General features: G+C 45.9%; 1 protein-coding gene across 1 annotated transcript; it reads right to left on the bottom strand.

The window, feature by feature from the left end:
* Positions 1–1,398: 1,398 nt before the first annotated feature.
* Positions 1,399–27,251, bottom strand: wnt9a (wingless-type MMTV integration site family, member 9A). Its single transcript, XM_086129920.1, has 4 exons — positions 27,064–27,251; positions 11,269–11,528; positions 9,126–9,388; positions 1,399–6,659 (listed from the first exon to the last, which is right to left on the bottom strand). The coding sequence occupies exons 1-4, from the start codon at positions 27,249–27,251 to the stop codon at positions 6,156–6,158; spliced, it is 1,215 nt and encodes a 404-aa protein (XP_085986046.1). The 3' UTR covers positions 1,399–6,155.

Genomic DNA, 27,251 nt, shown 5'->3' on the forward strand with positions numbered 1-27,251 from the left:
CTTAATAGTGAGTGGGGCTAACATTTTGGGACGTTGACTAACTAATTCCAATGCAAGCAAATATGAGCTCAATAAACAGCCAACGATGCCTCCTGCGTCTGGCTGCCGCTGCTCACCCGCAATTCTTAGTCTGTGGTTTTATTGTTTTTGTTCTTGATTGTAAAGTGCTTATAAATAAAATGTAGTATTATTATTATTATTATTACCTTACTTTGTAAAACTCTGCTGTACTCAAGTAAGTTATTTGTCTAAATACCATAACGAGTCTGTCCGCAACTGTATTTTTAGTATTTAAAGCTGCAGGCCGACAGTCATGATTGAGCATCGCAGAAACAAGACCGCAATCAAAGTGCAGCGGAGCAAAACGGGACGCATATATCTTGTGCTGAAATAACAACATTAGCCCACTTTTTTTTTTTTTTTACTTCTTAACTATCACACAAGTTCGAAAGAAATTCAGGAATCCTTCATTTTTCTTTGTGTGTGTGTGTGTGTTCAGTCGCGCCCACTTCCTCCATGGTAGCAGCTGTCAAAACGTTGTTAGATTACAGCGCGACGTTCCAGCGCGTATTAGCGGCCTGGTACCAGAGAGGGGGCAGGAAACGAGCAAGGGGGGAGTCCCACGAAGACGCTCCCGAAGCTGCTAATTTAGGGTACACGTGTCATGGGGATTTGCTATTCCCGTATTAGCGCAGATATCCAATAATTATGTTTTGCTTTGGATAAAGCTCAACATTTCAATTCCTATAAGCCACGTTTTGTTGAGAGAGAAAACTCCCCGAAATCTCCCCTTCGCCTGCTGAGGAGGGGAATGTTGAATTAATAATAGCGCTCCGGCGCGGGGGTAATTCCCCAGCCGGCATAGTAATATAATGTATGTCCGTGCGCCGCGTAAAAAGCCAAAGCTGAGTCATGCGTTTGATTTCACGCTGACTTTGTTTGACGCCAAGGTCGAAAAATCATAGGAGGTGGGCCGCCGTGATGAGTTGACACGAAAACTCAACTCAACTGTATTTATGGAGCACTTTGTCGTATACAATGTGCTGTACATGGAGCAAATATCCACAGCAATTCCGTCTGTCATTTTACGAGTAACGTTTAGTCCCAATTTTTGGCGTATCGCAATCGCGGTAATTCTTCGCATTCGATACCCGGGCCTTCAGTGGCATTGATTGACAGATGCTGAACGCATACATCTCAATGGAAATCGGCCGAATGATCGGAGATTAACGAATGAGTTTGTGTGTGCGTGCGTGCGTGCGTGCGTGTGTGTATAAGGGTATGACCGTTCTGCCTTAACCCTTCTAGTACAATACTGACAACTGTAAATACTTCTGTTGACCTTTGTCATATCGCATGTTACTCAAAGACAAGTGACTCACCAGGAAAATGCAGATGTAATTTAAAATTTCATTTTTTATTGTTTCAGATTTCTCGTCTCGCCTTTGTTATACAAAGATGTTAAATAACTTAAATACATTCTTACCAGTCATTTGTGATCCGCTTACGTCTACGAGCTATACACATGAGGTAGAGGACAATAATTTAGGGTTCCCATAAGACATGACTTTGTTGGCGTGCTGGTATCGGGGTGCGCGTTTGTCGACGCACTGCGCAAACCCTAACAAAAAACATAAAGTACTTGTAAAAGTGACAACATTTTATATAAAGGCTTTTCACGAAAATAGTCGATTATACAAACAGATCGAATCCAATGGAGATAATGCGGCGGTGGTGCACACGAATACACATTTGTTAGGATTTTGTTAGTGCTTTGAAAAACAGAGGTTTGCATATGAATACGTGCTTTTTGAAAACCAACCCCCCCCCCCCCCCAAAAATACAAAATACAGGATACAAAATCAGTTTAGTCATATTTACACTAAACACATGCTCATATATATTTTAAAAATAATTTATTTATTTATTTTTACAAAATAGATTTTTTTTTTTTTTTTTTGTACATGGTCTTTTGCTCACTAAACAGTGCAGAGTTTTGGATTTTGAGAATGACGGTCATCTTGCTGCGTTATTCTCCTTATATGCAAAGCCAAAGGAATGCACTCAGTGGGCATTTGGTATTCCTGTTAGTCTTCACCTACCAAGAGAAGTTGTTGTTTTCTCGGTGGAGGGGGGGCTGAGCTCATACCAAAAGTGCGCCGTGGCAAGGAGGCGTTTGCGCCGCACGGTTATTATGCTTTGCGTGTAGAGTGCAAACTTCTCCGTGTCTTTTATTTGCTTATCGAAAGGCTTCAAATTCTCCACCGCGGCGTCACGGTGTAGTACGTATGATTACAATCAATACAGTGGTACCCTGAAGCTCCAATGGCCCAAAGCGACATTTGGACGAAACATATGAAGTGAACGTCAAGCAGCTCACAAGACCTCATTTCATCCAGCATCAAAGGATTTATAAGTTTCAGTTTGCACTTCACATTTTTGTTGCGGGCTAGGACTCTGCAGCGGTACTCACCAATTTGGGGGTAAACAAAGGACTTTAGAGTTTGTGCGTCCAAAATGTCTAGGCCTCATGTACTTAGGCTAAATACCAATGTCATTTTGGTAGGTTTCTACGTTCCGTTTTTGTTTCCAAGCGAGGACTACAACTTGTATTGTCCAACTTTTTGTGAATTTGGCTCTTGTGTGACGGGTGATGCGCATTTGAATCCATATAACAGTAGTCACCCCCTGGATGTACTATTTGTTTAGTTTTTTCTGAGCTAGCTGACCTCTAGGTACAGTATGTTACCATTATATATTGGTAAGTTTCGACTTCCTGTGACTATTTTAAGAGCTCGAACTCTCAAACTGGCATGGGCCATTTTTTTTTTTTTTTAATGAACAAAGAACTTAAGTTTTGATCTTATGTTATCCAAGTGTCGAAGCGTTATGTGATTAGCTACCGATTTCATTTTGTTCGGTTTTCTAGTCATGGTTTTTGTGTCCAAACGAGGACTCGGTCTCTGTCAGCCAACCTTTTGTGACTTGTGTCAAGCATTAGAGCATGTTTGTGCTGCGCTTTTTTTTTGCCTGGGTTAGCTATGATTACATTTGGTTGGTATTTTTGACATGATGTTTTTGTCTACTGTGCAGGACTGACAGCTGCAACCGTCCTCAGCCGCAGCAAACAACTTTGGTTTAGATTTTGTATGGAAAAAAAAAACAAGTATTTCAGTGCCATGTGGTTAGTTACCAATTTTATTTTGGTAGGTTTCTACTTCCTGTTGTTAGAACTTTTCGCAGGTATTGATCCACTTCACCCAAAGAAGGGACATTGATTTGAACTATTCTGTATCTTGAACTTGAGTTCATCAGTTTCTGCCCTTCCTGATTTTAATTTGGTTCCAACTTCCAAAAAAATGTTCCCGCGCGTATGGGCTCATTTCATCATCTCATATCGCTAGAGTAACAAGGCGGGAAGAGGTGGAAATATTTTGGGGATGTGAGTCAACGCTCATCGATCTCCTCATTGAATGGAGACATCGACTGAAGATGACATCTTGTCAATGCTGCACGTCACGTCTGCGTGGCTGAATTACAACTATCACCGCAAATATTCGCTTTATTCTTCTTTGCGTTTTTCAAGTGGGATTAAACAACTGTTACTCAAAACAACTTTGCGGATTTACGCACAGTGTCAGTAGTCTCCCAAGCCCTCTCTCAAAAGCGCCAGCGCAGAGGACATATCGTGCCGGTGATGTCGAGGCCGGATGTGTGCGCATGAGCGTTCGTACTGCGCATCACATACATATCCGATTTATATCCATAATTGAAAGAGTCCCGAGTCGGATTTGAAAAAAATGTGAATTGTACTGCTCGCACTGATTGGAAAAAAAAAAATCAGATACGTGTCACATGTCGGCAACAAAAACAAATCAATCAATCAAAGTTTGGCCGCGGTGCGAACGTAGCCTTAGATTCAGATCTCATGTGAGTGGCGAGGTGCATTTGAATCCGTCTATTTGCGCTGTCAGACAAGAAGCGGCGCTGTGTTCTGATTGGTTGTAGACTGCTTCGTTAGCTTCTCGTGCTAGCCATCATGGCGGGCTGCCACGTGCTCGTCACCCGTAAACAAAAGGTGAGATGTGAAGGGTTACATTTTCAACATTTTACATCGGACAAGGAGCAGTGAGTAAAGATGTGGATTGCTATGTTAGCTCCTCGTGCTAGCCGCTCGTCATATGTGATGGAAAAGTGCATACATTCATGTGTATGTTTACGTTTTAAACCTTGCCCGTGTGACATTTGACAAGGAGCAAGTAGATATATCCAGTAGAATGCTACATTGTGTTCTCTCGTTTGAGGCGGGAGTGTTTACTGAGAGTTTTAATGCTTCTAACATTTTGGTATTCGACCTGTTAACTGTACGACCGTTAATCATCTTTATATGACTTCAAACATTGCCTCCGGTTTTTGTTGTAAAAAAACTGCGGGGTACCACTGTAGCTCGTTTCTTGCAATAGTTGAACATGTGCCTTTTAACCACAGGAAAAGAAACCTATTTACATGGTATATATATATATATATATATACCTATATATACACTGTATATATATACGTATATATATATATATATATATATATGCTGCATCCATAAATATAGATTTAAAATATATTTATATATACCTTAAAGGGCTTTTGAGGCTTCAGTGTGGGAATGAGCGCTATCATACAAAGCTGGGTCCCCCCCCCGCCCCCCCTCACTCAGTAGTCACAAACAAGGCACACACAAGTTCCTATATACTGTATATTTGATCAATGATTACCAGAACCTAATTGCAGACGACACAGAAGCCTTTATCGTCATGGTCTACAATCAGGGGATCAGATGACTGGGTTGATTATGCTAATGAGAAAGATGGCTCAACGATATTAATATGCCGGCTACGTCCGTCCGGTTATCCAGTAAGGCCACTGTCGTCATGATGGATGATTCCCCCAAACAATCGTAGTGGTCTGACTTATTCCCTGAACGTTGTTCGGATGAGGGCGGAGGGACGTGTACTGTATTTGTATTCGTCATTTGCATCTGCCCGTCAGTCCCGATATTGGCTACACCTGTGCCGATCCCACCCAGGGAACAGAAAAGAGAATGTTACCCACAAACTGTTCCCGCGTAGAATCGTCCGAAACATTTAGCCTGACCACAATTCCCATTGTGTATTTATTCAACATTATTTATTACTGCAGGTGGTGCTGTCGAACGGCACTGCGTCACACTCCCGTTTCAAATATCGTGTCGTGAAAAAAGGTCAAGCGGGGTGTTCCGTGTGTATACATGAACGCACAACAAGCTCATAATCATAGGCGATAATCTTATTGAGACGTCCTTTGCCTGCAGATGAGGGGGGGAAAAATGGCCCTTCATACAAACCGCATGTAAGGAAACGTCTGATAATCGAGCCTTTTCTCACTTTGATAGGAAGGGAAGAGATGCTCCGATTCAGCCCGATGATTGGAGCGCGACACAACCGCCGCGACGGTAATCATTGTGAGAGTCATTATCTTTGGAAAGCCACAATCCTTAATTGGGTCTTTCGTGTCGTGCGGGCGTTTCGAAGAAAGTGTCCAGTTATGTTGACATTGCAACTTACAGCTGCAATTGATCTTTTACATTATTTAAAAAAAAAAAAAAAAAAGTTTGGATTTGTTTTCCCCGCCACATGAAGGAAACATTCATACTTAAAGTTTCCAAAAGGCGGGAACGTTCGCACAAACAGCAAAGCGTTTGTGCGGTTAGTGGTTTGTTTTACCATAAGATTAGTGGCTTGTATAATGGCTTAACTATATATATATATATATATATATATAAATAAACCCTTTTATAAAGTTATTTACATGCATATGCAAACGCACGATGTGCGCGCGCGTAGATATGTGCGTGTAGAGTAAAATTCTTACACCCTGTCTGTGTTTTTGTTGGAAGTCGTCGATGCATCCCCCGTCAGCGCATACAAACACACGCGCGCCGTCCTTCTTCTTCCGTCAGTCTCTTGTCGATGCTCGCACGTGAAACGGCTCGTTGCGTAAGAAGGGTCCGGTCGAGGCTTGAGATGTTCACCCAGTTGTCTGAGAAAAATGATGTCTTTGAATTTAAAAAAAGAAAGAGAAATCCCTCAAAGTGCCGGTCGGCGTCGCCGCTCCCGCCGTGGCGTTCAGCCCTTACAGGTGTACACTTCCTCCCTCTGCGTGCACTGCTTGCATTCCACATAGCAGCACCAGCGCACTTGGCACTGGCAAGGGCGCGTCACCTCCCGGCTCTGCGTGTCGTGGCCCCGCCCGCAGCAGATGGCGTCGCAGTTCTTGTCCTTGTAGCACTTGCGGGCGGCCGTTCCCGACGAGTACTTGCTCGGCCCGCAGAAGCTGGGCGAGTCCTCGATGTGCAGCAGGTTGACGGTGCGCGGGATCCGCTCGTCGAGCCGCGGGAGCGGAGGCGAGCGCCGCCGCGGCCGCGGTCGGCTCCGGCCCGAGGGGGAGACGTCGCCCTCCCCCGTGGCCTCGTTGGTGGAGCCGCCCACCTTAACCGAGGTCTCGTAGCGTTGCTTGAGCTGCTTGCCGACCTCGTGGAAGGGCTTCAGCTGTCTCCAGCAGGTCCGGATAGTGCAGGAGCCCGAGACGCCGTGGCACTTGCAGGTCGTCTCCACGCCGGCCTTGATGACCTACGCGCCGGAAATAATCCCGTTATATCCTCCTGGCTACCAGTAGTTCAGACATTTGTGAACCGAAATGTCTCCCGCCCGGTGCCTCCAATCGCCTTGACTCATTTTGTGCTCTCAAGAGGACATTCGGTGCTTTCCGACGATACCAAATTTGTAGGGGGTGGGGCTTTGTTACTTTGACGACTCAATCGAAGAAAATGGCTTCCCTCAGCGCAAGCGCTTTTTTATGGGAAGGGGAAAAGTAATACTTTTTATCAAACACATTTTGTCTCGAAATGCTGTTGGCATTTTATTTATAAGACTCTTATGAACACCTTAAAAGTGTTGTTTGAGTTGAGCCTGTTTCAAAGAATGACTTCACATAGATTGCAAAAGAAATTTTTCTTTTCCTGGTAGTCAGGAGGATATCTTGCGCAATGTATCCGTCTGCCAAAGAAATCCTCATTGTATTGCAAGAAATCTGCGCTTTATCACCATCGTTTTACAATTTGCTTCCCCCGAGAGTGAAAATGCTTTTATTGTCTTCACGGACACTCGCTTGTCGACCACCCTTGCGGGCCACGGCAGTAATGAAAGCCATGCTCGCCGTTCTTTTTCATTCCGTCAAATAAGACATTTTCTTATCTTATTAGGTCCGGCAGTATATGGGCGCGGCTATAGTCACTGACTTGCGTCGGCCTATAAAACAGGCCGATTGGAGCGGAAAAACATGTACCGTCCTTTGGGTATTAGGAGTCGGATTCGATTTAAATAAGACTGCCCTCAGCTCAGCTGCGATTGGTTCCAGGTTACTGAACAGGATAAGCACTAAAGAAAATGAAAAGGAGGCTGTCATGAGTGGGTCAACGGGTGCGGTTTAGGAAGATGAAAGCGCCTCTTTTTTGGTACAAGTCTTCGGGTTCATACACGTGGTATTTTCATCAAAGTCAGCGCCTATTATTATGATGACAAACACTTTTGAAGCCGAGGTACGAGCCGACCTTGAACGTTGCGATCGGTCCATCGCCGTGACAAAAAAAAAAAACCTTCTCTTCTATAGAAGCGAAATGGTCACAAACTAAACCAAAAACCAACAAAAAAAGAAAATGCAGCCTTCCCATCCTCGCGCCCCGGCCAAAAAACGTCAGACCGCAAGCCGTCAAAAGCGATCGGCGTCCGCCGATCGATGACAATAACACATTGTCTCAGACCGGGGGATTTTGGATCGCGCCTCACTTTCTGCTCTGCGACTGCGAAAGAGATCAGGAAGTGGACGTTTATCGCGGCAACGGGTCGAGAAAATGCGATAGGTCAGCTTTTTTTGAGGGAGGGGGGCCAGCGCATTCCACCACGGTCCTCTTGCGAATTGATCCTAAAACTTGGCCAAAAAAATAAAGAATGGTTGTAAATGTTGAATCGCAGATCGAATCCCCCCCCCGGGATAACATTTGGGGAGGCGAGCTACAAAGGAAGGCCTCAAACGGGACGTCCGGGCCACCTGTTTTGCGGCACAGTCTCGCTCTTTTTCAGGCCGATTTGCAGAAAGTAACACGTTCCGCTCGCTTGGTTTGCTTTGGCTCCGTTGAGTCCAACTGTCCTTGTATTTTACAATCCGAACGGACAACTTTTTTACACGGCACATCTGATAAGAAAAACACTGACAAATGAGCGCTTTGAAAGAGTGAGCACATTTGCCATCGAAATGTTTTGAATCGGAGTAGTTACGCTTCGGGGGCCAAAACGACTTTGATTGTCAAATTGTCAGCGGTTTGCCTTTTGGCTCGGTTAGATTTTTTTTTTTTTTTATTGACCGGTCCGGAGTGCGCACCGCTTCTCGCTCAGTCAGACGCGACCGGATTCAATCTTACCTGCGACTTTGCCGAGCACATGTTTATACAGTAACCGGCGGTGACTACTTTTATTTTGGCCGCCGGCACCTTCATACTTTTGAGCGGACCCCATGCCGGGCAAGGACTTTGAATTTGGATCTGGGACTGATGTGGCACATTTGTTTGCGCCGTTTGACAAGGAGCGCCGAGTGAAAATGAAGACCGTTACTGTAGCTTCTCGGCCAGAGGTTTGAATCGGACTCTGAAGTCACCAACGCCGGTCGAGCAGTCGTCTGGAAGATACACGGAGATAGCGGGGCCGCGCATCGCTCCCGCAAGAGACAACTCCAATGCGCAGTATCTCACACCGCCCAATGTATCTCGATACATAAGGTGCGACGTGCTTCAAGGTCGGTTCGTTGCAAACGGAAACCATTTGCTTGGATTCGGTGGGATCGCCATTCGGGAAACTATAGCATGGCTCATTTCGAGAGGGTGCCACGCAATCCTTTTCTTGTCGTTTTACAATATGAATACCGCAAGAATTTGACTATCGGCTTGATTCCAACGATTCCAGCAATGTTGGGATATTTTGCCTCCTGATCAGTTTGCGCTCCGCAACCCAATTTGGTCATCAAATGTCAATGGAAACGCTCACCTTCAGGCCCACGTTGGTGTTGTGCATATCCACGTGTGCGCGTAAGTCTTTGTTGGAGCGCTTGCCCAGGAAATCTTTGACAAACTTGTTGGCGTACTTCAGGTTGTCGCCGCAGCCTCCCCACTGCCAGGCCTTGCGGTTCTCCAGGTCGGGCGCCTCGTCACACGTGCAGCGGTCCATGCGGCCCGCGCTGCACGCTTTGGCCGTGGCGTGCGTCAAACCCGCCGAAGAAATGGCGTACAGGAAGGCGGTCTCCTTGAATCCTGGGGAAAGCAATTGTTTGAAGGACTTTTTTTTTTTTAATGAATGCAAACCCCCAGTTTCTTTTTTTCCAACAAAAAAAAAATTCCATGGTTATTGCGAGTCACGCTGTTTAATAACTAACGTGGAAAATGTGCGAAATCAATCGAAGAAAATAACAATTGGATCTTTGAAAAAAAGTTGTTTTTAATTCAAATTTGCCTTGCAACAAAACTGCTAATTTAACGTAAGTCATTTCAATTGTTGTGGCGCAACTCTACGCAGGAGATGGTGGTGGTTTCATTTAAGAACAGACTGTTGGATGAACCTGTCACTTTAAGAGGGGCGGGGCTGCCACTGACAGGTGACCGTTCGCGCGACGTATAAAAAGCAGCGTCGCAGTATGTTACGTTACTCGCTTCGTCGTCGGCATGGCCCAATGGTAAGCTACGCGTGTGCTTTTCTTTACCAGATACTGTATGTAAAGTTAGCTTTTGATTCGATGATGATCGGTTGCTTTGTTTGTCTGCTTTGCGTTGTGTCCGTTGTGCTTTATGTTTGCGATCGCAGTCAGTTACCGTTCGCAATCGGCAATTTAGACGGCGTGGGCCAAAGTGTGTCTAGAACGGCGGTGTCTTTATTTAACTCATTTTGCATAGTTGTCATGTTTGTCCAGCTGCAATCTGACGTTTGAACGAAGTACATTGCGTTGCAGCTGGGCTTCATCATGCCGGCGCTCCACTTCCGGGTCGGACCTTTCGGGACTTGTAGTTCTTTTATTCGAGTCGACTTGGTATGTTTGTGATGTATGGTTTCTTACGTTTAAAATAATGACGATAATAATACATGGTGAAATCATGGTTGATTAAAGTACTTATTAAATGTATTGTTAAAATAAAAGTATGAATTAATGTCAAGTCTATACATATTTACATCGTGATGCAGAAAGATGGATGCTTTCATTTTTTACTGCATTTATGTGTGCTTTAGGTTATTACCTGCTACTGCAACTACTTCCGTTTCATCTACTACTACATCTACTTCTGCTGCAAAGTGTCCCAATAAATGTATCAAAAAAGTACAGAAAGAGTGATCCTTCCATGCTGGCCGACGATCCCTATTCAGAGGGCCGTGAAAAAACGGAATTAACCGAACACGGACTGTTCCCATGTCTTAATGGGTGCTGCTGTTTTGGCTAGCAACCATGTTCAAATTGGCTTGGCAGTAAAATTTAAATGGAGAAAAAAAAGAAATGGTCGTCTGACTACCTGTTTTTAATCCTCAAGCCATTTTGATTGAGGCCCTTTTTTTTTGATGCACAAGGGTATGACATGTATAAGCTGGACGGCCACTGTTTGAGAAAAAAAACGGTCATTTGACGGAAATATATTTTCACATCTAAAAATATGTACATTTTCAACATAAATATTGTACAAAATTTCTCTAACTCGGTCCTTTGCCAATTTTGATGCACTCGAGAGAGCGCAAATTTGGTTGTTGCGTAACATTTCAAAGAAAACACTCTTCAATTCAGCCTTATTTAAATCTATCCTGGGCAGCACTGGTTCGCATATCTGCCTCACGGTTCAGAGGTTCCGAGTTTGAATCTTGGCTCTGCCCCTCCTTTATGGAGTTTGAATGTTCTCCCTGTGCTTGTATGTCTTTTTCTCTTCCGCCCGCAATTGAAAAACGTGCATGTTAGGTTCATTGAAGATTCTGCGTTGTCCGTACGTGTGAATGTCGGCGTCTGTCTCAATGTGCCCTCCGATTGGCTGGTGACCAGTCCGGAGTATACCCTGCCTCCCGCCCAAAAGTCACCTGGGGTGAGCCCGCAGGTCATCCGTGACCATCACGAGGACAAACGCTATCGAAAATGCATGGATCGAAAGATCCTATCCCGTACCTCTCTTGAGCACGTTGGCTCTGTGACGCCCCTCTAAGGTGCAATTCCACCTCTCGAAGCGGAACTGGTAATGGCATTCTTGGGCGCTCATGGTGATGGCCTCTCGCAAGGTCTCAGCCACGCCTGGGTCACGTCTGCACATCCTGCGTTGCTTCTTTTCTAGTTTGAGCCGGTCGCACAGCTTGTAGTGGGCCCGGCCCACGCTCTCCTCCGGTAGAGAGTTCAATGGCAGGATAGACAGCGGCTCATTACCCGTCAGCCTAAAACGCACAAAAATAGGCAAGTGAGCAGGAATGTAAGCTGTCAATGCTGTTTTTGTCTGAAGAAAACTGGTGAGGTACCAATCGGTTAGGTACGCTTACATACCAGAAACACTTCAGAACGCTCTCATGCCTTTTAAAATTCCAAGTTCCAGTTATAAATCGCTCAGACAAGGCAAATCACCGGAGGCTCAATATAAAAGTTTATAACGGAAATAAAAGGGTAACTATCCAGCAGATGCTGCAATGTCTTGCTTGGTTTCCTTTTTTTTTTTTTTTTCTGGACGCGCTTCACGTATTCCCGGCCACTTGTTGCTAGGCAGATTATCTGGAACACCAGGGGCCGATGCGAAGCTACTGTTTGATTAATCTCTTGCGCTAGGAGTTGTCGAGGTTGTTTAGTTAGTTAACTGCAGATGCAAGAGAGGATTGGTGAATGTAAGGCAGACTCGGCGGAACAAAGTAGTTGTGGAACAAGAACAAATATGGACGTTAGTCTCATCTTCAAGTCGTTTTTAATACCTCGCAGGGAACTCATTTGCATCATGCAGATAGATGACGCACTTGAATTTATTTTATGGTGATGGCTGCTGTTTGGGTTAGCAACTAAGTTGAGATGGGCTCATGATTAATCTACAGTCGTACCTCCGCTTATGAACATCTCTTCATATGAAATTTTCAAGTTACAAAACGTCTCGACGGGAAAATATTTCCTCTTGATACGAAAGGTAAAAATACAGTATGGTCTGCTGATCGCAGCCCCGAGTTTCCTGAATGCAACCAACTTATAGCTGCTCTGCCATTGGCTATTACCGATCCTCCTGGCATCCCATCGGCTAAGAGGGACTTCTACGGTGTGTGTAGATGCATAGATATGCGTCGATGCGGCGTCCTCGTCGGTCGCCCAGGAGGTTTCCGATAGTTTTACGTCAATGTGAATCACCCAGAAAAAGTGTTCTACGCTAATGTTTGCGTTGGACATTTTCGAAGGATTGTTCAAAGCCGACAAATGCTAACGTCCTTGGATCAGTTCTTTACAAAACGCCAGGCAAAAACCACGTCTGAGAGAGAACATGAACTAAAGAGGGCAAAAAACAATGAGGACGCAGTTCAAAGTTATTTGACCGTTTTTTTTACACAATGCACAACTCTCATTTATTGCGCAATAATGTAATTTGTAACGTTTTTTTTTTTTTTTTTTTACATATTTTGATGCATGTTTATGTTATAGGAAACATTTATGTCTGAATTTTGGGAGGCTTGGAACGAATTAGGGCAATTACATGGAAAACTCGTCTCTACTTACAAAATGTTCTCGTGAAGAAATCTCTTCCGGAACCAATTAATTTCGAAAGTAGAGGTACCACCAAAATTCAATTCATATTCCATCTACTATGTCTTGCATTTTATTTATTTAGTTAAGATTTTTTTTAAAAGCCAACGAATGATGTGCATGTGCGTGTGGGAAAGGAAACGAGGAAAGCGCTCTGCATTAAATGTAAACGACGGCTCGAGGAGAAAAGGTATTGAGCAGTGATGGACAGACTTTCAAAACGACGACAAGCGAGCATTGCGATGGTGAGCACAAGTTAATATGCAATGATATGATGGGGGGGGGGGGGGGGTCATTCACAGCTGTGTTGTACAGATTTAAACGGGGCCATACCGCAGGATTTACACTCTCATTATAGAATCGCCGTACAAACACGGAGAATTCACGGTACTCGGGATCTTTCGCGCTGCAGCTGCACGCAGAACATGTGGCGCACTGGCGCTCCTCTCCTCGGTTTATTTAAGGGAAGCGTATACAAAAACAAACAAGCGGGGCCCCGCCGCAGAGCCGGCGGGCCCCCGAAGACCAGCGTTCTGAGGTCGCAGGAGCGCAGCGCCGCTTGCGTAAACACGCACGCGAGGGGACACCGCGGTCGGCCCGTGACCATATTTCGGTCACGCCGACTGACGGCGTTGGCAGTCAAGCCGCTCATTATGTCTAATCTCCGGCAACCTTTGCACCCTTCGAGTGAAACCGAAGAATAAAATGGATTTGCAGAGAGTCACGAAGGCGCACGTGTTGGGACCAAGTGCCACTGCGGGAGGTTTTACGCTTCATTTACGCTGCATCGAATCAAATGGCACACTACAGTAAGTCTTACGGTGTCTTTAACCTCGCCGATTGATCAATGACGACTAAAGCGGACCAAAGTCTAGCCGCACGGTTACAGCGCAACATCCGTGGTGACAAACGATACATTCCGGGACAGTATCTTTCTATTTCTAAACAATTTCCCTTTGCGGAGTTTTGAGATGACGGATTCTACCAGCTAGTTTACACGGTGGCGGAAGGACGCCCGGTCGAGAAGACGCATCGTACGTCTTCATGGGATTGTTTTTGTATTTCTGGACAAATAGTCACTGTAACTGTGACTTGATGACTTTGTTAACGTGGGTTAGTGATAGACTTCGGTACGTTCCGACTTCAAGTGATGTCGCCGTCGTAGGGACGGAATTCCGTCATAAACGAAAACCGCATCGTGAGGCACGATAGGAAGACGCTGTGGAGAGAGAGAGAGAGAGAGAGAAAATACAACCGGGGAAAACCAACAAAGAAGTCCAATGACGACAACGGATTTGTCAGAGGCACGTTATACGCAAGATCCACTTTTTGGGTTGACTCTCACCGAATTTTTTTTTTGGTCAAATTCTGAAAGTGCCAACTAATGCTGGAAACTGCCAATTGGATGAAAGTTCCGCCCGTGGAATCTATGATGAGCCAATCCGATCATTAAGCTCGACGAGCGGTCTCCTAATGAACTCTGGTCAAGAAAAGCCTTCAGTATACTTGCCTTTCTTCGAACGCCGACGTGTCCAAACTGTTGCCGTGGCCCCGAGCTTGCATTCGCAACACGATCCTCATGCTCTCCACAGACGCGTACGTTGAGTTGAGTGAAGCGTCACGCCAGCAAACAAGCAGGCAGGCCGGAGACTTGACCAGATTAGTGCTAAATAATAAAAAGCAAAAGCCACCCACCGATCCACTTGCCATGTCATTACCGCCCCTCAGACGAGACGATCGGCGCTCGGGCCAAAGTCGCCGGGGTTCTTGAACAAGACATTTGTTTTATTAAGTCAAATAACCAAGTGAAGTGTTTCCCCCGGAGTCCTCGCTTTCATTCCAACGGACTTAATGGCTTCCATGTGCTACGCGATATTGCCTTAAGGGTTGCGTGTGCGCCGCATGCCCGAGAAGGCGAGCGGACGAGGCATCGGGGATCGGCTTTCGGAGTGGGTCAAACGGTTTCCTTTTTACAATGCCCGTTTGCCTTGCTGTAACGTGTCTGACGGCTACGCATTTTGGAATGGAAACCTGGCAAGCTGCGTCTTGACACCGGCTGCTCTCTCTCCCGGCATACTTGAAGAAGAAACGCATGTATGATGGTAGCCAACGCTCAAATGAGCGGCAATGCTGAAAAATAAAAAAAAATTGGTCTTCCTCAGACGACACCTCTTTGGCTTGGCGCGCACATATATAAACTTCGGGAGTTCGGACATTAGCGTTTGGATGCCATATTGATCCCTGAGGAATTTCTGGAAATCGACCTCATTTTTGAGCGCACGAATCGGCACCAAGTAAGAAACGAAACTTATAGGTGAGGGGACTCATGAGAGGACAAGTTGACGCCACATGCTCATGTTGGTCGCACACCGCTGTGGAACAACCTCTCGCTCTGCTCCATTCTTAGCGTCAAAAGAACCATACACGGCTACATCAACAATGACGGATGCTCATGCGGGTGACCGGCCCGGTCACACGCAGCTGTGGGGCGGCTTTCACTCTGTCCCATTCTTTGAACTCTTTGCGCGCCGTTGACCTGAAATGTCATCAACGGGAATTCTAATGAGGGGCGTGGTCCACGTCAGTTGCCGTCTTTTTTTTTTTTTTTTGAAAGGGCGAAGAAAAGTCTTGGCCAACCATGGTTTGAGCATTAACCCAGGAAGATTTAAAAAAAAAAAAAAAAAAACAACATTAAAAATGGCCGGCAATGGCAATATTGGATCTCTTTTCGTCGCGATCACAATGCGTCACAAAATTGTGTCAACTCCGAAAACAAACCAACAAAAAAAATGTATTTGACCCTCAGAAATGCAACCGTGACAAGCGGCTTGTGATTCATCAACACATTCGACATGTGAAATCTACGACAAGAGTGTCATGAAAGAGAGGCACGATGATGGAGAGGATTTACATATACGTCAAAGGTTACATTTTTGCAACGAGTTCTCGTGCTGGTCAGACACTGCTGCGGGATAACATTCCACCAAGAGAAATCAAATAAATCCAAAAGTCTTGAAATTACTGACAAAAGGTTTTCTTTGAACATAGAAATAATCGAACAAGCACAAATGTCCAAACCTATCGGTCAAAACGCCCAGAAACCACCACCCGGTGGCCAAGAGTATCCGTTTATTGCCAAGAAGCATTCTTACAACCAAACACAAATTTCCCAATTTTTCAGACCACAAAAAACTTGGCCTCATCCGTTCATTCGAATCACACGCTGCTGCGGGACGGCATCGCGCAGAGAAAAAGACTCTGCAAAGCGATACGAAAAGCTTTTTTTTTCCAACCTCCTAGCAGTAATCTATCATATGCAATTTGTCCAATTTTTAATCGACACCACAATTAGCATCGCCGTCATGAGGAAAAACGGAACGGAATAGGAACGCGCCGCCGCGTGTCACGTCCGACGGCTATATTCCCCTCAAAACGCACACGCGGGGCCCTCTTATCAAAGACGCGCTCATGCGATTCGAGCCGAGCGGCGTCCGCTCCCCTGCGAAGATCTTCAGAACGCCTCGCCGTGTTTTCACATCCCGGAGCGTTTTTTCCTCAGGTGTTTTTGTTTGAGGTGTTGGCCCAGCAACAGAAGTTACACACGGAATATAACACCGATGTATAAAAAAGGAAAGAAAAAAGTTGGTGAAGCTTTGTTTTTCCATTCACACACTTGCCTCGACAGACTCCTCGCGCACCTCCTCCCCGGTCTATCACTCGCTAGTTTGTTTAGTTCTTTCTCTCGGCATGTCGGCATCTCCCGTCGGCCGTGACGTTGGCTCTCCATACGTTTTCCATTTCCATCCCTCATTGACCTTGACCATCATCACTCCCTTTCTGGAAGTCACCCTCGGCTGGTACTTCGAGTCGCGCCGCCGGTTGGATAGCGGGTTCCGCGCAATTTATTTTGCTTTATTTATTATTGCATCAAATCAGTGTCTTGTCGGTGGGCAGAGAGACGGATCATCTATTCGCTCACATGTCGGGTTTTAATAAAAAGATTCATGATAATAAATGGCGGCCGGTGGGCCAGTGGTGAGCGTGTCGACCGCAGAGTGCGGAGGTACCGGGTTCGATTCCTGTGCGGAGTTTGCACGTTCTCCCCCGTGCCTGCGTGGGTTTTCTCCGGGTACTCCGGTTTCCTCCCACATTCCAAAAACATGCACGGCAGGTTAATGGAACGCTCTAATTTGTCCCTAGGTGCTAGTGTGATCGCGAATGATTGTTTGTCTGCGTGTGCCCTGCGATAGGCTGGCGACCGGTTCGGGGTGCCCCCCCGCCTACTGCCCGAAGACGACCGAGATTGGCTCCAGCACGCCCCGCGAACCTGGTGAGCATCAGCGCACCAAAAAGATGGATGGATGGATCATAAATGGATGGTAAAATTTGTATTGCGGTAGCTTTTATAGGTCAAATTTCAAGACGGAAAAACGAAACAACACTATCTTGAAAGACTTGATGTGCGTGAAAAAAGTAAAGGCATCTTTAAAATCGGAGTCAACAGTTATTTGCTGTTGACCGGCGTTATATGTTGATACGGGCGCATACCGTAAATTATCCGTCAATTGTTCTATCTTGATAGATCTAGAGCAACACATTATCCATCCATCCATTCATCTCGGATAAATGAGTAAAATAAATACAAAACGGAACAGTAGGATTACAAACGGGATTTTTCAATTGAATTCTCATGAGAATAAAAGACAAAATAATGAATATTTGTAAATAGATCATAGTTGATCCAACATTAACTAAAAATATTGTTTAGCCGCAAGTACTGAATAAATATATTGAATATGAATTTTTTGGGGGGGGAATGACAATAAAATAAAATGTGTATCGTTTCCCTTGAAATATTATTGATATCCACTTGTAATATTTAGAAATTTGATGTAATAATTATTTGGGAGGGTGGTTAACATGCCAGCCTCGCGGTGCAGAGCTTAAGGGTTCAATTCCCGCTCTGGTCTTCCTGTATGGAGCTTGCATGTTCTCCCCACGCCTGCGCGGGTTTTCTCCGGGTGCTCCGGTTTCCTCCCATGTTTCAAAATCACGCATGGCAGGCTGATTGAACCCCTCTAAATTTTCCCTGGGTGTGATTGTGAGGGTGGATGGTTATTCGTCTCTGTGTGCCCTGCGATTGGCTGGCAACCGGTTCAGGGTGTCCCCGGCTACTGCCCGAAGACGGCTGGGATAGGCTCCGGTACCCCCCGCGACCCTTTTGAGGATAAAGCGGATCAGAAAATGGATGGATGAATTATTTGGGAGGGAAATTACATGAACAAAGAGAGTTTTTTTATTAGTTCAGTTGTACTGGAGAAAGTGGCAAAACTATATAGCTAAAGGTGCTCACATTTGCATGTATAAAGACACTAAATAGTACTTACTACCTTCAATCAGCAGCTACTCAGTCACCAGGTGATTGTGCCTCGCCAAAGAAAACTACAATAAAAACACAAAAGCTCCAACTCCTCCATCAACGCCGGTCGGTTCCGTCGAGCGCCCTCCTCCTCCTTGTCCTCGTCCTCGTCTCCCTCCGACCGCCCACTTCCCCCTCGCGACTCTCCCTTTATTCCCACTGGTCAATTACTCCAAACAAATGTCAATCATTCCGCCCAGCTGTGGGCTCCACACGAAGCCTCCTCCAGACAAAAACCGTCAGTGCGAAAACAACGACGGACGGACGTCCACGTGTGTCCCGAAGCACTTACGCTTGTGCCTGTTGAAATCGTGCGGATCTCGAGAAGACTCTCGCCGCTGTCTTTTGGGTGGCACGCAAATCATGGAAATGTTGGATGGACTTCAGACCGCCCCGCCCACCCAAGCGCCATCCGGCGTGCGCCAGCACGAGCCGTGCCAGAAATTGTAGGAATGCGGTGGCGGACAATGCTTTTAAACTCTTTCTAGCAAAAGCGGAGATCCTGACATTGTGCCGCACGTGGTCCGGGGCTTCCAATTCCGTTGGACCGTTTGGCTTACAAAGTTCAGCAAAGGCTGCCGGATGTAAACAAGCGGTGCACTCTTGTGCATATGCACCCTCAGCAACGCGGGCACGACCGAATCCAGCGGAATCTTAAGCTACGAACGACCTTTTTTAAGAACTTATCAAGTTACGCACAACATTTTTGCCGAAGATCTGCCTCTAGTTGCGTTCAGCAGCAGAGACTTGGACCGCATCACGAGTTACTTTGTAATTGAACGTGTCTTGGCATCCTAAATCAGTGATTGAAGATGATTTTGGGATGGCGCCGTGTTGATTTTGCTAGCAACTTTGTATTGTCAAACGAGTTGTCATACCACCGCACGGCTTCAAAATTAAAGCCAATGTCAAGCTATTTTCATTGTATTACTTGGTCACCTTTTTTTTTTTTTTTTGAAGTTAGCCTTTGCATCGGCGATGTGTCGAGTTAAAAAAAAAATCCTCGATCAGTTTTGTCTCTTTGAGGTACTGAATTATTGAAGGAGTCGTATGAATATTACAAAGTCCATCCATCCATTTTCTGATCCGTTTTTCCTCCCAATTGTCGCGGGGGGGTGCCGGAGCCCATCCCAGCTGTCTTTGGGCGGTAGGCGGGGGACACCCTGAACCGGTTGCCAGCCAATCGCAGGGCACACATTGACAAACTACCATCCGTGCTCACACTCACACCGAGGAACAATTGAGAGTCTTCTATTAAACTGCCATACATCTATTTGGAATGTGGGAGGAAACCGGAGTACCCGGAGAAAACCCACGTAGGCACGGGGGAGAACATGCAAACACCACACAGGGAGGCCAGAGCCGCAATCAAACAGTATCACAAAGTGCAAGAGAGAAATAGAACAAGAGAGGATAGTGTGGGCTCATGTGAAGGCCCGGTCTGCCGTAAAAGAATCCTGCTACGCGAGAGGCTAAAATTGGGAATTGGCAGTACACCTTAACGCTGTGCACTAGACCACTTAGAGCACTGGATTTACAAACGTTTCCAGTTACCAGGAACAAAGTTTGGCCCCTGTCTGAATCCCCTGAGAGTGCAGTAGCAAGACCGCTTACCAGTATGTGTCACGATGAGTTGAGTCACGATCAGGACAACGTGTGAGACAAAGTGGAAGTCGGCTATCTCGTATGACTTAACAGGATGTGACCCGGCGTTATGTCATCTGCTGTCCTCGCTGGTCCTCTCGGGCCTCGTCAGACCACTAAACTCTCATTTAAATGGAACAATTCTCACACCCAAGCCTGCACTGGCAAATGCATTTTTTGTATTTTTTTTTTGTTGAAGTCAGAGCAGAGGCTGGTTGTTTAATCCAGAGCTGTGGTAGTTTGGGAACGGGAGTGTGTGGCATAGTAAGAGGTTTAAGTACTGTGCGCTTGGAAGGTCAGCGGCTCTGTTATGCTCACCGTGTGACTGGCACAGATTGGGCGAGCGGCGGCGTCCCGCGTGACTCAAGAACACCCCCCCCCCCCAACCCCCTAACACCACCACCACCACCCCGTTCGAGTGCTCCAACCCACGCCCTCGAAAAAAAAAATCGGCTTTCAACAACTATTGTTGCTGTCCGAAGAAGGTAATATCCGAAATTGACTATGTGAGGTCAAGCTATGGCATTCGGTATTATTCGGCTCAGTATAACACTGGCATGGAAACAGGAATTCAGAACATTCGGAACAATCCTCGCAACTCTGGCTTGCCTTTATTTTGAGGGTTTTTTTTCAACTCCAGTATCCACTCCGGTACCCTCATACCGTATATAAGCGAGTCGGATACGCTAAAATGTTTATAGCGGGGATGTTGAAAAAAAAAATAAATGATTGAATCGAAAAATCATTTTTGAATTAAGATGCTAAGGCATCGCGTCAAACCAAATCGAAATACTCCACTTAAAAATACTGTACATCGTAATACGTATCGGATCGTCTTTTATTGGAGAGAGAGCAACATTTACAGTACTGACAAGTTCACTCATACGTATGTAAAATGACAACAACAAAGTCGGTGCATCGCAAACCGATCCCATTGATTTGAAGCGAATCGAGTCGTTCCCCTTTAAAATCGAAACGTCCTTAAATCACATCGAATCGCCTTTCTTTGGAGGCAGGGTTTTAAAGATGGTGTTAAAGGGTATTAGGTTTCATTTTACGAAACAATATACACTGCGCGCTCATGAAAATCCATGATCGTGCCCGTCAAATCTTTAACATAAGGTATAAGGAATACCTCACGGCAGCGCGATATTGCCGGGACTACTTGTGAGGCGGCGACAATTGCTTTCAACAGAAAAGAATGAGACAAGCGCTTGCCGGTACAGAGAGTGCCCTTACACCACTGCGCCCTTCCATTCAATGCAGAACGGCGAAGCAGAAAACACTTTTCCAGGCAGTTATAAGGGCGACTGAGTTTACATCCTAATATGAGCGGTCGCTAAATCCTCTATGAGCCGTATGATTGAGTGGCAACCACTCCAGAGTGTCCTCCGTTTCTCGTCCAAAGTCAACCGTGGCAAGCTCCGGCTCACCCGTGAACCTTATGAGAACGAGCGCTATAGAAAATGGATGCGAATTTGACTTCAATCTAGACTGATTGTAGGGCCCTAGAGGTTCTACTATCCAAACAAGAATATTCCAAATCTAAAACCTTAATTTGGGGTACAGGATATGGGTCGGCACGGCTGAAAGAAGCCCACAAATGGGAAAAACACAAGCAAACGATGGCCCACTTGGCCCGCAAATCGCATCAAACATTATCCCAATGAGAGTTTGACATCAACGGGAACTTCCTCATGCCCTGCGACGCCGCACGGGCGCAACACGCAGTCAACAGCCGGAGCTGCCTTTTTTAACTCCTTGCCGATGACGCTCAACTTTCTCTGATGTGACGCATCCGAACGCATTTTCAAGACCTCCTGAGCAATGTCATGTTCTAAAATATTCAGCGCAGCCATTTATTGCCTTTTCATCACCCGCATTTTAAAAAACTACGGTGCGCACCAACTTTTTTCCGGACTTTCAGATTCTTTGATTCATGCCTCGTAAGATAGAGTGGAGGCCGAATTACTTTTACGCATGCGCCGGCTTCTACTTGCGTTACTCCAAAGCAGGGGTGTCCGACCCGGGGGCCAAATACGGCCCGTGGTTGAGAGTAAGAAAAAAAAAAAGCTTGGAAATATTCCTGAGTTTTGCTGCAATTCCAAATTTGAATCAATAGGGAACGCAGATGCAACAACCAATAAAAAAAAATGCATTTGAGCATTCACAAAATCTTCTTCATCTACCGGGTAAAGCGATGCCCCTCGAGGTGGGGCTCAAACCACAGGATATCCTATGAAGTCGGGAAATCCCTCCCTATCAACCGTGCTCCCCGCCTCTGCCGCACGCCAGGCGTAATCAACTTTTAAGGTCCCGGTAATGAGACGCCACTCGCCAACCGCCGTCTGCCCGGCAACGCCGCTTCTCCTAATGAGCCGTAATCATCCAGGAGCTCCCTGTCAAACCACTGCAAGGCAGAAGAAGGAGGGGACGGCCCGCCTCGGGAAATGTTTACATGCAGCCTAGTAAATGACAACGTCAAACATGGCAGTGACTCTTAAACACCGCCGGTACTGATTCGCAGAAGTGAGGAAAACACTCCGGAATCACCTCCTGACCCATTTGTTAGCCATTATTTTGGGATGAAACTGCATAAGGAAAGTAAAAGTAAAAACAAGTGATGACAAATTGTTTTTCAAACTCGTCAGCAATCATTAAGTGTCAACCCCACCAGTTTTTAAATGCACTCTAGTTGGCTCCGTTTAACCTTGATTTTATGTTCACTTTTAGAACAGAATGACAGGAAAAGGGTATAAACCAAGCCACGTCAAACAGATCAGTCGGGACAAGACACGTTGCTAACAAACTTCAAAAACTGAGGATTTTTCAAACTGAATAACAAAAATATCTCTATCAAAACAATCAAGCTATCTTTCTCAGAATCAATCGGTCTCGTTGGCAAGACTTGTAGTGCAGGAAGACGACAGCTTCAACAAAGTTAAGACTGCGGAGCATTATGCCGCCGCATCCAGCACTAAGCTAACATTAACATGCGCGTTTATTATTGGCTGCTTGTGAAAGGACGATACGGTGAGAATGAATGGGCGATCCCGCAACTAGCAGTGGTTTGGGTCAGCCATTGACACTTGAGGATGTCTCTTATATTTGTCAACTGTGGGCTTGTGAACACGTTTGAGAGACTTTTGTGATCAACTTGAGTCACTGCGACGCGCGCACACTAACCGAGCAGGTTCACCGCTGTACTTGTCATAGCCCACTAAAGTAAGTGATCCGGAGCTAGTATGGCTGAGAGTGTATTGTAATTTTGCCAAACTCGTACGTCAACAAAACAATTTTCAACACTTTAGGGCCAGGTTGTTTGCGACTGTTGCTTTACCTGGCTCCCCCTTAAAGTTTTTTTTAATATGCGGTCCACTTAAACCACTTTTTCCTTCGTCCATTTCATGTGGCGCTTGTCCACGTCAGGGTTGCATCTGAGCTCACGGAGCTTATCCCGGCTGACTGAGGGTGCACCCCGGAATGATCACCGGCCACTTACAGGGGACGCATAGATGATTTCCACTCAAATTTACACCTACGGACAATTGGTAAAAGTGAAATTAACATGCATGTTTTTTTTTGGAATGTGGCAGCAAGCCGGAGATAACCAACGCAAGCGCGTGGAGGAAAAAAAAACAAAAAAACCCATCTAGCTAACCATTAGTTCACCACACCGCCCCAGGGCTTTCTTTAATGTACTCTCCAACCCCGGAAATTGTATCATTGATCAACTTCTGGCCTCAATACTCATATTTAACTTGGCTTACACCAGTTTTACACGCCTTTGTAGAGTTAAGCAGCGTCGGTCTACTCCGAAGCATAAAGTTAATCCATTAGCGAGTATGAGAGACCTGCGTTTTGTTTATGCGATACTGTGGCTCTCTGGTGATTGCAGCTCGGGTGGATTTTTTTTTTTCCACATGTCTCACATGAACTAAATAAAAACAAACCATTGCCTCCTTGCAATCTAGCGCAGTTTACAAGACCACGGAATGAAAAAAAAAAACCCTTTCTGGACTTTTAAACCAATACCAGACGTCTTTAAGGCTCCATCACGTCCTTCGGAGAGATGAAGCCCCTGCAGACTTTTTCCGATTGCAAATGATAACGGATTTAGGTGGAGAGGCAGCACCTGCCGCAACGGGCGTAAGGGGAAGAAAAACGAGCGCTCGCATTCTTGTGGCAAAGGATGACAATTTAAGCGGGCGCCCGACTACGCCAGGAATCCCTCCCCACCCTCGGCCGCGCAGACCGTGGCCGGGAGACGATTGTGTTTATGTTTCACTTATGCTCCACCGCACTCTGGAAATTGGGTATGCAACGTTTTGAGTCAATCAGTACCCGGGAGGCCCCCGTGCGGAGGAATATTTATTCCAGCGGGTTGGTGTTGTTTGTCATGGACTGAGCCGGTATGACAGCGGTGTTGAATTTCCCGGCGGTCGGCCACTTTTTTGGGGTCCGAGTCACCTGCGCGAGCTCTTTATACGGCGCGGTGTTCCTGAGCTTCGGGGCTCAATCGTTCACCCGAAGGCATTCCTATTTGACCCGGCGCTCATTCCCCCGCAGACGCACAGCCGACCCGCAGAGGCAATTGAAAACAAACGCTAACGGAGCGACTAAATATACATGAGCATTAGGGCAATTGGAGGCGATGCGAGCGCCAGTGCTCACCGGCTTGCCGAGCTCCACTTTCCAGCAGACGAGGAAGACGGGAATCTGGGCTACCGCGTGTCCTCCGTGTGGCTGCGGGATTACGGACGGTGACGCACCGGGGGCGGGGTCAGGGGGTAGGAATAGGGGAGCGCAATTTCAGGTGCGATACCGCTTGAAACCTGAAGTCGCGAAGTCTGCAGTCGGCGATGTGTCCGAGCGACGCGGCAGAGCGTATGAGCCGCTGCCTCCTAGAGGGCTTCGGTTGTCTCGGAAGCAAACAACCGGCCATATGCGCACTCGCCGGCAAAGTCCAGCCATCCAGATGGAGCCCCCGCCGTTTGGCATACACTTGCCGGCGAGATGACGTGAGGGAACCAAGCCTCTCCGGTTGCAAAGCTCAAGCTCCGCCCTCATTCCTCATAGGAAATTCAGACTCACCGGTGGCCAAACGGTATACCGTACGTGGCGGAGTTTACGCTTGCTTACTCGAAGCGCCGCTCAAACTAGCTCATTTCTGCAAGATAACAAATAGAGGGAGCAAAGTGTACTTTAATACTTGACCTTTGCGGTATTTTGACAAGTGTATCATGTAATTGTTATTAAGACATCGGGAACTGTTTTCAATTGTGAGAAAAAGAAATGCTCAATATGTCCCTTCGTAAAGCACATCAGTAGATGGCAAACGCCCGAATCGAAAGGTCTAACTGCCCCTTGGAAAAATGGCCTTTTGGGCTGCAGCTCTGATGGTGCTGATTTTCAAATGGTGACTTTTATGACTGGGATATAGAATATACTGCACATCAAACTTTTTACCCAAGGAGAAAGTAACGATGGACACTTGGAGCTTAGTCCTATTCCTTTACACAAATGTAGATCGGGGTGGGGAATCTTTTCAAGTCCACCGTGGGACATATTACGTTTATGAAACAATATGATCAATCAATATAGTGCAGATTAAATTTGACGGGGTCTTTTTCTAGCAGATCAGGTTTTTTTTCTTTCAGAGCCTCACAACGGGCCAGATAAATTGCTCTTGCGGACCGTAGTTTGCCTACCCGGGTGTAGCTTGTAGCCAGATTTTTTTTTTTTTTTGAACCATTTCTGATCACACCAAACCAGAGCCGCTTGTATGTGGATCTGAAACCATTAGGATGCGGCTCACGGTTCAATCGAAATGTCTCTTTGACTTATCTAAGCTTTTACATTGAAAAATATTACAAAAAGGTAATAGTTGTATTCCAGAGTTACAAAGGTCAATGGTAGAATCACATCAATCCAGTGACAAGTCATTGTACTCTTTAAGGTACAGCGATCTACTTTTTTGACAGCTTTAGGTTCACGCTAGTGCTAAATGGGAGGTCATGGCGGGTCGCGGTCCTTACAGCCTACTTTCCACGCGCTCGGACACGCACCTTTGCCCTCCGCCCTCATGAAACATTGACACGAATGTTCCGTAAGTGTTATTTTTTCATTCGTATGAGCGATGGCTGAGAAAGAAAAAAAGTTCCTGCTGCCCGAGGTGTGTGATGTTTATGCTGGATCGGCGGGAGGTGTGGCGGGGTGGGGGGGCTTTCTCTCTTTTTTTTTTATGCAAGCCCAACAGCAGACATTTGGGCCGCCACCAGTGCAGTCAGTCAGATGGCTTTATTGTTACCAGCTGTTGCTTTTGAGGCGAGTATAAAGCTATGGACACTCACCTTTTGGATTCAACTGTGGGTACACTCCGTTTTGTTTTTACGAGAATAAATCATCCCGCCCACCACTCAAACACACTTGGATGACTTTTCTCGAACTCTGTCCAATTAATGATACCATGTTGTCATACTCACCGTGCAGCACTCACAACAGCGCTGTTGAAAAATTAATACGATCATAGCATTGGTGATTTAATTATTGCCGTGAAGCGGTATTTGAGGGCATTATTACTAGCGTTTCAGTAATATGAAATGCATTGCGATCACAGTTATAACGTGCATTTTAACCTTGCGATGACAAGACTCTGTCTCTTCCTTGAACTTTTTGCGACAAATTAACCAATACACTCATGTCGGCATGCATTACTCCTGATGCTGCGACTTGGGTTTCCGTTTAAGGCTATTCCCGGGTATGTATTCAGTCGGAGGTTATTTATATTTGTTAAATCGTTTTTTTATTCATTTAGGGCCAGACTAGCTGAGGACAGACGGAATGAAAGTTGAGGAAGTTTATTTTATTGATGTAAAATATATATTTTAGCATAGAAACCAAACAATTTATCAATAACAAACGTTTGAAGGCTTTTTTGTCTTTTTAAAATTCTGTCGGTGTGCAAGTTGGCTTTTGTTTTGGTGAAACTAAGGCACGCTTTCCAATTCGGTGACGGTTACATTGCCATTACTTTCAAATGGCAGCGGCAAGCCAAATGTAATCATTCAAAATCTTGCTCTGCATCGATGCCGCTCCAACTCATTAACAACAGTCAAGGTGACGACAGCTTCACTCACCCGAAATAGGCTGTGCTGGGCAGTGGCAAGTAGAAGACGAGGACTACCAGTGTGAACGATAACCATCCCAGGAGTAGGTGTCCATCCAGCATTTTGCTGCGGCGCCAGGGTAGATCATTTCGTTTCTCCTGAGTAGCTGTGTGAAGCTCTGAGCTGGACACGGCACACTTCTTATACGAAGAGCACAT

The sequence above is a fragment of the Hippocampus guttulatus genome, chromosome 14 (genome assembly GCF_054856545.1).
Source record: "Hippocampus guttulatus isolate MCC_2025c chromosome 14, RoL_Hgut_1.0, whole genome shotgun sequence".
NCBI classification, from domain to species: domain Eukaryota; kingdom Metazoa; phylum Chordata; class Actinopteri; order Syngnathiformes; family Syngnathidae; genus Hippocampus; species Hippocampus guttulatus.